This window comes from Gorilla gorilla, chromosome 9 (genome assembly GCF_029281585.2).
Source record: "Gorilla gorilla gorilla isolate KB3781 chromosome 9, NHGRI_mGorGor1-v2.1_pri, whole genome shotgun sequence".
Taxonomy (NCBI): domain Eukaryota; kingdom Metazoa; phylum Chordata; class Mammalia; order Primates; family Hominidae; genus Gorilla; species Gorilla gorilla.
In genome coordinates, this window is record NC_073233.2 from 42585824 (window position 1) to 42597125 (window position 11302).

At 45.4% G+C, this 11302-nt stretch overlaps 1 protein-coding gene across 3 annotated transcripts in view; it reads left to right on the forward strand.

The window, feature by feature from the left end:
- LDLRAD3 (low density lipoprotein receptor class A domain containing 3) overlaps positions 1 to 11079 on the forward strand; it is a 286928-nt gene extending 275849 nt beyond the window's left edge. For all 3 annotated transcript variants that reach the window (XM_019036946.4, XM_055355538.2, XM_019036947.4), the window contains 2 exons: positions 6028 to 6373; positions 8101 to 11079. In XM_019036946.4, coding sequence (XP_018892491.1) covers positions 6028 to 6373; positions 8101 to 8338 — 584 coding nt within the window. In that variant the 3' untranslated portion in view covers positions 8339 to 11079. The remainder of the gene's footprint in view (positions 1 to 6027; positions 6374 to 8100) is intronic.
- Positions 11080 to 11302: the final 223 nt, after the last annotated feature.

Consider the following 11302-nt stretch of genomic DNA (forward strand, 5'->3'; position numbering starts at 1 on the left):
CAGGCTGGGCCAGGCACGGTGGCTCACACCTGTAGTCCCAGCACTTTGGGATGCTGAGGTGGGTGGATCACTTGAGGTCAGGAGTTCAAGACTGGCCTGGCCATCATAGTGAAACCCCATCTCTACTAAGTATATAAAATTAGCCAGGCATGGTGGGTGTCATGCGCTTATAATCCCAGTTACTCGTGAGGCTGAGGCAGGAGAATCACTTGAACCCAGGAGGTGGAGGTTGCAGTGAGCCAAGATTGTGCAGTAGCCAAGATTGTGCCACTGCACTCCAGCCTGGGAGACAGAGTGAGACTCCATCTCAAAAAAAAAAAAAGGTCAGGCTGGAGGCATTGGAAGCTGTCCTCAGGGACTCATGAGTCAGTAAGGGGTCTCCAAGTGAGCATGAAACAGTGAGGCCTGAACCCCAAGAAGCACCTACAGGGAGAGAAGGACAGGAAACAATAAAGGAACTGAGCCAGGTGCAGTGGCACATGCTGCAATCCCAGCTACTCAGAGGCTTAGGTGGCAGGATCACTTGAGCCTAAGAGTTCAAGACCAGCCTGGGCAGCATAGCAAGACCCTATGTCTAAAAATAAAAATAAAGAAACTGAGATGCACCATCAGCCTGGGCAAGTCTTAAAGGAAGAAGACAGAGTGCTTATTTTTTTAATAGATAATACAGAACAAATGCTACAAAGTAGGAAGGAGTAAACAATAAAAAGTAAAGTAAATCTCCCTCTCCACAAGCATCTATTCCCCTTCCTGGAAGCTCCCAGTGTTACTGGTTATATTGTGTCTTTCCAGATATATTCTATACATTCTCTACTGAACTTTGCTTTTTTCCCCTTATTGATATATCCTTCTGATTTTTCCATATCAGTATATGTAGAGGTTCCCTAATTTTAAAAATAGGTACAAGATTGTACGGATACACCATAATTTATTTAGCCAGGCTGCAACTGATAAACATTTGGATTGTTTCTGATATATCTTGCTGTCACGAACCATGCTTTCACGAATGCTCATTTAGTTTGTTGGTTTTTTAGAGACAGGGTCTCGCTCTGTCACTCATGCTGGATCATATTGGCACGATCATAGCTCGCTGCAGCCTCAAACTCCTGGGTTCAAGTGATCTTCCTTCTTAGCCTCCTGAGTAGCTGGGACTACAGGCGCATGCCACTACGCCCAGCTAATTTACTAAATTATTACATTTTTATTTTTTGCAGAGACAGGGTCTCCCTATGTTGCCCAGGCTGGTCTTGAGCTCCTGGGCTCAAGCCATCCCCCCTACTTTCACCTCCCAAAGAGCTGGGTTTACAGATATGAGTCACGTGCCTGGCCAATCTCAAAGAATATGCACATTTTTATATTAATATATATTATTAGCTCTTCCACCACCCTGGGTTGGTACTGACTTACCCTCCCACTAGCCATGCCTGCATATATACCAGGCACGAATATACCTGTTTGCCTGAGACCTGGCCAGCAGTATATGAGCTCAAACTTCGCTTCTGCCAATCTGATAGGCGAAAAATAGTATCCGGTAGGAAATTTAATTTGCATCTGGAGGAGGGGATTTTTTTGGAAGTGAAAGAACACCAAGTCACAAGTGTCAGCTGCTTGAGTGCCTTTGCTGGTCCAGACAGCACCTCTGAGTGAATTAGTTAAAGGTACTCCTCCTCAAGACACTTGGCTGCCATCTGCTAGAAGGCTGTCGTGATAACTAAACAAATATGTAATGACTTTGAGGTGAAGAGCACCCCTGGAGTTGTACAAAACACAGCCTGCTTCTCCACAGGCGGCTGTGGAGCTACTGGCAGTCTTGATAGAACAGCAGTTTCTAGGTAGTGACCAGATTGCCTGGAATTAGTACAGTAGAAGCGGCACGTACAGGACAAGAATTCAAGATGCTTGACAGTGGAGCACAAGGGCATTAGCTTGAGGGACAGCCAGAATAAATGGAAACTTCATTATCCATGGATTATGCACTTGGAACTTAGGTCCTAGGCAACTCTGATATTAGTAATTTGGCCAGCAGGCTCATTAAGCTCTTAAGAAAAGTGGGCCTAGTTAATGAATTAACGCAAGATGACATTTTACACACAGCAAAAACGAGAGCAGGCACCACTGAGTTATGCAACATCATAATTTCTCAGGCAAATGTGATCGCTGCGTCTCGCCTGCCAAAGCGAAGAGAGGTCTGAAGAGAGCCTGCTTTCGGAGACATAAGTGAGCCCATTAAGTTCCACAGGCATTTTATATCCCATGCATTTTAAAGGGCTCCCACTTGTATTCTTAAAACCTCACGTGTTTACACAGAAGTCAGCGTTTTAAAATCTCTGGACCATTTGTTTTCTGTGTGACAGTTTACCCACTTTCCTCCTTTAAGAAATACATTTCACTGGCCAGGAGTGGTGACTCACGCCTGTAATCCCAACATTTTGGAAGGCAGAGATGGATAGATTACTTGAGCCCAGGAGTTCAAGACTAGCCTGGGCAACATAGGGAGACTCCGTCTTTACAAAATATGCAAACATTAGCTAGGTTGTGTGGCGCACCCTTGTAGCCCCAGCCACTGAGACGGGAAGGTGGCTCGAGCCCAGGAGGTTGAAGCTGTTGAACCAAGATCGCGCCACTGCACTCCAGCTTGGGCAACAGAGTGAGACCTTGTCTCAAAAAATACATATTAAAAATTTAAAAGGAATAAAAAATAAAAAAATACATCTCACTGGAATGGAACTCAGTCTGTTCATATCTTCTCCCCAACCCCATCCCCCAGAGGTGGCTCCCCCAGCTTTCTACCCCCAGTTGCGAGAAGTTGGTGAGGATAATGGTAAGAACAGCAACACTAAAATCTAGTGTTCTTTAGTGAGGGATGATGAAAAATTCTGGAGCTGGATAGTGGTGATGGATGCACTATAACATGTGTGAACGTTAATAATGTGTATGAATGTTAAGCGCCACTGAACTGTGCACTTTAAAATGGTTACAGTGGTAAATTTTATGTTATGTCTATTTTATCATCATTATATAATTATATAATTATATATTATATAATTATATAATAATAATTATTATTTTGTTGTGGTGGTGGTTGTTACAAGAAAGAACTAGCATTACTGAGGCAAACCCTTGCCAGGCACTGTGCTCAGCACTTGTGTATATGTTATACTCTACCATCTGGATAGTCCAGGGAGACATGGATACTGTTGTTTACCCAGGACCACCACCATTTCACAGACGAGGAGGGTGAGGCTTCTAACAGTTAAGTGACTCACTTGAGCTCAAACAGCTAGAAGCAGTGGCTCCAGGATTCCCCCAAGGCTCCTAACTCTGCAGCTCCCCCTGCTAGATAATAAAATAAAGAAGTTATTTTAGTTTAAGCCAGAATTCTGAAACATACACATACACAAGCCTCCACCCAGCTTCTAATTGTCTCACTGAGAACAGACAAAACTCCAGTAGAATCCTTGAATGACAGCTAATTGTCTCCAGAAAAAATCCAAAATTGCCTCCCTCCCTTAATTGTAGTGCAGCATGATTCTGTTTTTCTGCTGGGTCCCTATTTGCTTCTTTCTGTGCAATGAATCATTGAAACAGTGACCACCAGGGACTTGGAGAATCTTTGTAGCTTTTAGTCTGTGTTTGGGTGTGGCTGGAGAGAGAAATTAACACACAGAGCCGGACCTTGAAGGGGAAGGTCATCATTTGTCTCAGATTGGGATCATTTGGGGAATCAGAAAATGTTTATATCAGAAAAGAAGAGAAGTCAATATGTTTCGCAGGTTTGTGGTTTTTTGAAGGAGAAACATCTAGATCCTAGTCCTGTTCCTCTGCCTCCTTCTTAGGTGATGTTAGACAAAATAATTCACCTCTCTGAGTCAATTTGCTTATCTGAAAAATAGCAATAACAACAGCACTCATTTTACTAGGGCATGTGAATAAACAGATTTTTTCCCCATTGAGTGGTGGGTATTTATTGAGTGCCTACTATGTGCCAGGCACCATCCTACTCTCTGGGGATACAGCAGTGAACAAAACAGACACACAGATAGTGATGAGGGATGGAGTAAAGCCCTTAGCCGATGCCAGGACAGAGGACATGAGTCACCTGTAGTCGCTGCCGCTGCTGCTATTTCATGGCTACATTTTGACCCCTGTGGACCCACTGAAACCTCCTCACTGCCTCACAGGCGGAACAAGGACAGGGTCGTGGCCACCAAGTTTACTCACTTTGAGCTGCATTTAGATTATTCTTCCAGCTAGGCCATGACAGTAGGTAGTGGCAGCTCTCTGTAAAGATGAGGGGTCCCCAGCTCGGACCCCTGGTTTCCTCCGCCTGCCTGGACCTTACAGTGGTGGCCAGGTGTGTCCTGCTGACTGGGAAGCTCCTTACCTGAGTGCTTGAAGTATGGCTCCTTAGCATGTGTGGAGAGAAGGCTATTATGATAGCAACCTGCAGGGGTGGGATGTGTACCAGACCTTCACCCTGGAACTCCCGAGGAAGTGCCTGCAGATTGCCTGGCAGGTCTTATTCGGGTGATGTAGAGCAGAATGCTGGGGCCAGGTTCTGAAGTCAGACCCCTGGACTCAACTCACGCACAGCTCCTTACCTCCAAACTGTGTGGCCTTGGTCAGGGGAACTGACTTCTCTGAGCTTCATTTTCTTCATCTAAAAAAAAAAGGAGAATCACACCACCTACCCCATGGAGTTGTTATGAGGCAGGGAGATGTGATATAAAGCATGTACTTGGCCAGGCACAGTGGCTCACGCCTGTAATCCCAGCACTTTGGGAGGCCGAGGCAGTTGGATCACTTGAGGTCAAGAGTTCGAGACCAGCCTGGCCAACATAGTTGAAAGCCCATCTCTAAAACACTAAAAGTAGCTGAGCATGGTGGCACACACCTGTAGTCCCAGCTACTTGGGAGGCTGAGGTGAGAGAATTGCTTGAACCCAGGAGGCGGAGGTTGAGTGCACCGAGATTGTGCCACTGCACTCCAGCCTGGGTGACAGGGCGAGACCCTGTCTCAAATAAATAAATAAATAAATAATGAATCATGTACTTGTATGTACCAAACACATGCACTTACAGAGCACAACGTATAGCTATGTTCAGGGGCCTGATGAGTATTGACTCATTTCAGGCTCACAGAAGCCCCAAGAACTGGGCACTATTACATCTCCATTTTGCAGCCCAGAGAGGGTAACACTTCCAAAGGGCACACAGCAAGCAAGTTTTGAGGGGCTGGGATTTGAGCCCAGGAGTTCCTGCTGTTAGCCTGGGCTGTGCTGGCTCTCCATCCCAAAAGCTCCATGTGAAGCCTGGCTTGAAATAAATGATCTGCAGGTATGAGGACCCCAGAGGTACTACCTGTGTTCCTGAGGTGTGTTATAAATTTCTACTAAAGAACGGATTTCTGCTACAAGAACTCTCACTCCTGTTCCCTGGATAGCATATGATACTTTTTAAAACAACTTAATTGAGATATTATTTGCAGTACTTAAAATCTGCCCATTTTAAGTGTACAGTTCAGTGATTTTGCGGGGGGAAATTTACCAATTTGTGCAACCATCACCATAAACCAGTTTTGGGACATTCCCATCATCCGAACAAGATTCCTCATGCCCATTGACTGTTAATCCCCATTCTCTTTCCCACTCCAGGCAACCACTAATCTACTTTCTGCCTCTGTAAAATTGCCTTTCCTGGAAATTTTGTATATACAGAATCTTACAATATGTGATCTTTTGTATCTGGCTTAGTTCACTGCATCATGTTTTTGAGGTCCATCCATGCAGTAGCATGTATCAGTATTTATTAACTTTTCATGGCTGAATAATATTCCTTTGGGTGGATGTACCACATTTTGTTTATCTGTTCATCGGTTGGTGGACATTTGGGCGGTTTCCACTTTTTGGCTATTGTGAATAGGGCTACTGTGAACATTCGCATGCAAGTTCTGGGGCTGATGTTGAAACACAAAGATTAGCCAAACTGGTAACCTTCTCTCTTTTCTCTCTTCTCTTGGGTTTCTCAGAACCCGGCAGCGGGCAGGTGTTTGTGACTTCAGAGAACCAGCTTGTGTATTACCCCAGCATCACCTATGCCATCATCGGCAGCTCCGTCATTTTTGTGCTGGTGGTGGCCCTGCTGGCACTGGTCTTGCACCACCAGCGGAAGCGGAACAACCTCATGACGCTGCCCGTGCACCGGCTGCAGCACCCTGTGCTGCTGTCCCGCCTGGTGGTCCTGGACCACCCCCACCACTGCAACGTCACCTACAACGTCAATAATGGCATCCAGTATGTGGCCAGCCAGGCGGAGCAGAATGCGTCGGAAGTAGGCTCCCCACCCTCCTACTCCGAGGCCTTGCTGGACCAGAGGTGTGTGCTGGATGGAAGAGATTGAGGCAGGAGAGGTCATCCATTGCGGGGAGGGGAATAGGTGCACACACTGAGGTTCCTAGGTCTTGCCAAGAGCCTGGCTTCAGCTGCTATAGGCAGTGGCAGCATCTGACATTTGCCAAGTCCTTGCAAAATTCTCTACATGTATCACCTCATTTAATCCTCTTAGCGCCTCACTGAGGAGGGAAACTGATAGGAATGTTCCAAAACTGGATTATGGTGATAGTTGCACAAATCAGGAAATTTCCAAATTCTACAGATGAGGAAACTGAGGCTCTGGGATGTTAAATGACTTGTCTGAGGAACATACAGTTAGGATCCTGGCCTGCTCCTCCTGGGAATGTCACGCTGGTCCATGTTCTGGCCACAGACTAGCTCTGAGCCTCACCTGCTACTGCAGAGCAGTGCCCAGTACATGTGACAGGTTTGGTTAATATCTGTCAAATGAATGGATGAATGAAGAAGTGAATGAATGAGAGAATCAGTTAGTTCCTTAACTTTGCTTGGCTTCATCTATAAAATAAAGGAGGTGGAAAGGAGGATTTCAAGCTTTTTTAAGCAGTACCACATTGCAAATGGAATTGTACAAGAACCCCCAGTATGTATAAAGCCAGGAAGCAGAGTTCTGTAGTGAAGCAAGTAGTGGGCCCGTTTCCTGATCAGCATCCCTCTTCCTCAAGCTCTGCCGTGTATGGCATTAGACGTTTTGCGGGCCGTGTTCTGATGGTGACTGGGCTCTTCCTTGGACCCTCTTCCATGGCAGCTCTTACATTATTTAATCTTTGTTTTCCTACCTCATAGAAGGTGAATAAAGTTTCAGAGGTCAGGGGAGAGGATGGCACTTAAGGATCTCTTTGCAAATAAGTGTAAGAATTCAGGACCTTCCTCACCTAATAAAGTTCCCACTCATAATCTCTTCATTTGGACCATCCAGCATAGGGTAAGGTTAAAATTGCTGAGTCTGGAAACAGAATGCGTGGGTTCAAATCCCAGCATTGCTGTTTACCCGTTATTTCTGATCCTGGGCTAGACATTGACTGTCCCTGTGCCTCAGTTTCCTCACCAGAGCAACAGGCATGAAAGTAATGCCCACCTCCCAGCATTCTTGTGAGCATTAAATAAGGTAAGGAATGTAAGGGGCATGGCAAAGTGCCTGGCTCATGAGAAGCCTTCAGTAAATGAGAGCTAGAAGATAAAATGTCTTTTCTGTTAAATTCATTCCTTTTAAGCCCCTTCTGCCGATACAGACCGAGGTGTTGAGAGGATGCCCTCTCACCCCAGTTCATAGCCAGGAAGAGTTGGCTTTCAATAGAAATGCCAATTCCATGTTCCCATCAGAGGCCCAGTCAAGATACCAGCCCAGCCTCTTGGCCACAGGGCTTTTGGCTGATGGAGCAGAGTGGCAATGCCAAACCACCCAGGTTGAGCCGAGGGACTTGGTGGGCGACCTCATTCTGGTTCTACCCAGAGGATGTGGTTTTGGCACCGTCCGGTCAACACGAACCAGCCAGAACACACTGGCCTTTTCTGTTCCGATGTGGTTCCTGGTCCTTGAATTAATTGTCTTTGTGCTTGGAGGGAAAAATCTCATTTCGCACTGGAAACACTGTCTCAGAAATGGGCTGAAGTTGGCTTATCTTGGCCCTAATGTGTTCTCTTCTCTTCCTGTCTCCATTGCCCCTGCCCCCCTGCTGTCCCCATCACAGGCCTGCGTGGTACGACCTTCCTCCACCGCCCTACTCTTCTGACACGGAATCTCTGAACCAAGCCGACCTGCCCCCCTACCGCTCCCGGTCCGGGAGTGCCAACAGTGCCAGCTCCCAGGCAGCCAGCAGCCTCGTGAGCGTGGAAGACACCAGCCACAGCCCGGGGCAGCCTGGCCCCCAGGAGGGCACTGCTGAGCCCAGGGACTCTGAGCCCAGCCAGGGCACTGAAGAAGTATAAGTCCCAGTTATTCCAAAGTCCATATGGGTTAATCTGCTCTGACTTGTTGCCATTCTAACAATTTGTGCTCATGGGAAGCTCTTTAAGCACCTGTAAGGGTGTCTCAAGTTACAGTTTGGGATATTAACTATCTCTGCATTTCCCTCCTCCCCCAGACTTCAGAGATGTTTTTCTGGCGTCTCAGTTGACATGATCTGTTGTGCATCTTTTCTGTCAGGTCACTCTTCCCTTGGGACCCGAGATCACACCCTCATTTTTCACATTATTCTGTTTCTGTTGGAGAGACAGCATATAAAACAGTATTGAAATAGGCTGGGAGAGAGCAATGTTTCTGTGCTATATTGGATGCTCAGAAGTGCAGGAGACGCTGGACCCAATTCTCTCTGCTGGGTAGTTACCTTATAGCATTTGGGGATTTGGGTTAGATGATCTAACCAGGAGGCCATCATTGGATGGTCACCCCCCCCCAAAAAAAAATTCCATTTGAGCATCAAAACCTGCTTTGCACAATCCTATATGATGCCCCCAGTTCAGCAGAGTCAGTGGCCAAAGAAAACTTTGGACGTGAGTAACACCCTTCAGCAGTCGCGACATTATTCTGGTTTTGTGAAGGACTCTGAAACCATCTACCCTGTATAAATTCTGGCTTTAGAAATTTGCCCAAGAATGCTCATTCTGAGAGCTTTCCTCAGCAGCGTATATCATCAGCCTCATCCTAAAATAGGCAGGGAGCCCCTCCCATGAGTTTATCCAAGTTCTCAGCTCCTAAAATGCAGGCTCCCAAGACCCTACACCTGCCCTGGCTCTACAGCCACTTACCTGGTTTCTGGACTGTCACCCTCCCAGCTGACCTGCCCGTAGCCAAGGAATGAGGACCTAACTTGAGTTGGCCCAAAGTCTGACCTGGCTCTATGTCCCTGTGGCCCACACCCAGCCTGTCTTGCTCATTCATGCAGCCTCAACACTGGCCTCCAAAGTTCCCTTGACACTTGCAAAGTCCTTTTTACCTGTGCGTTTGGACTTGAGGACACTGGTTTCTATCACAGGTGAGAGCCGTGTTCAATACCTCCAGCAAGCTCTCCTGGCTCCCTGCACTGTGCACGCTCCTCTTCCCAAGGTCCCAATACCAGCACCTCTAGTTAAGAGTTAGGGTCAGGGTCAGGCCTCTCCCAACATCCCAGTAGTTTCTCCTCTGAGACACATGGGCAAGAGACAATTTGGAGTCAAGATTTTCCATTTGGATTTATTTTAAATCTTTTAGAAATGCATTTGAAACAGTGTGTTTGTTTTTTCCCTTCTAGTTAAGGGACTATTTATATGTGTATAGGAAAGCTGTCTCTTTTTTTGTTTTTCCTTTAACAAGGTCCAAAGAAAGATGCAAAAGGAGATCACACCCTTGCCCCGCTGAGCCCCGTGATAACAAGTCACTCCAGACTAACCTGTGTGCCAGACATTTGTGCATTGTTGCACTTTGAGGTTATTATTTATCAAGTTCTTGAAGGAAGCAGAAAGAGGGACTCCTCTCTCCCTCCGTGTATAGTCTCTATGTTTGTGCTAGTTTTTCTTTTTTTTCTCTGTGTCCAGTCAGCCACAGGGCCCGCCTCCCTGCAGGAATAAGGGGTAAAACATTGGGTGTTGTTTGGCAAGAAACCACGCTGACTGATGAGGGGTAAAATGGAACCAGGTAGAGCCACTCCGGGCAGCTGTCACCCATTCAGAACTTCTTTCCGCAGCTGAAGAAATGTTCAGTAACCTGTTTGATGCTAATTAAAACAGAGCCTGCAGGAAGTGGGGCTAAAGTGGCATTCAGTGATCCTGTTCTGTAGACTTTTCTTTCTTTTTTTAACCAAATCCAAAGGATGTTACAGAAAAGCTAGCCACTGGTATTTTGTTTTGTTTAAAAAAAAAAGAAAGAAAGAAAGAAAAACGGAAAGGAACCTAGCTGCCTGTATCTTTCATTTTTAAAATAGCACTTGAGTTATTTTCTGAGTAATCCAATAAAGAACTTTTGATGACAGCCAGAATGTGTTAGAACTCTGGCTGAACATTTCATCTCCTGTGAGTCAGAAGGGCTTTATTTCTCCCTTTGATGGGGCCCCTTCTTCTTTCTGGTGCTCTGGAAGTTGTTTAGAGGAAAGAATTCTAATTTTAATTAATTGCGCAGTGAGTTAATCTCACTCGCTTTTCTGCTTCCAGGCATCTTAGGAAAAACAAATGGTTTTAGTAGATAAGGGATGCCTACTAATGTTTTTTTTAAAACAAACAGGGACATTTTTATTATAGATTTGATTTTTTTAATGAATGTTTTTAAAAATATGTAAATAGGACACCAAAGCGGCAGGGTTTTTTTTTGGGGGGAGGGGGGTTGTTTTCCAACTCAAGATGGCACATCAGTGGCCAGCAATATTTTTTAACTCATTCCAACCAGGAAGCTTTTTTATACATTGCCTAAATCTACGCCAACCAGAAAATAGTCTCATCTCTTTTTTTCTCAAATGAGATCAGTGTTTTATTTTAGCATTAAATTAGTTACACTGTGATGACTGGCCTATTACCTGACTCAGCTCCCTCTACCTTGAAATTGATATTTTTAAAAAATGCAACTAAGTGGTTAATGGTGTGTGACGCTCAAAGTTAACGTAAACTGGAAAGGTTGTGTGTCGTTGCTTTTTGTGTTTTGGTTAGGCTTGGTTTTGTTTTTTAATTTTTATACTTTCTAATAAATTTGCAGTTTCATTCTTTCTGTTTGTGCAAATGGTTCTTGACCCACTCATTTCCCTTATAGCAATATAAACAGTGGACAGTCACTTCTGTCATAGCTTTTGCAATGAATTTATGCCATAATAAAATGAGAAAAAGGACGAATATGTTGGTGGGACCTCAAAATGTGATGGATGCTTCAGGATTCTGCAGCTGATATGATTGGAATACAGAGGCAAAGTTGTGGACACCAGTTAATGTAAT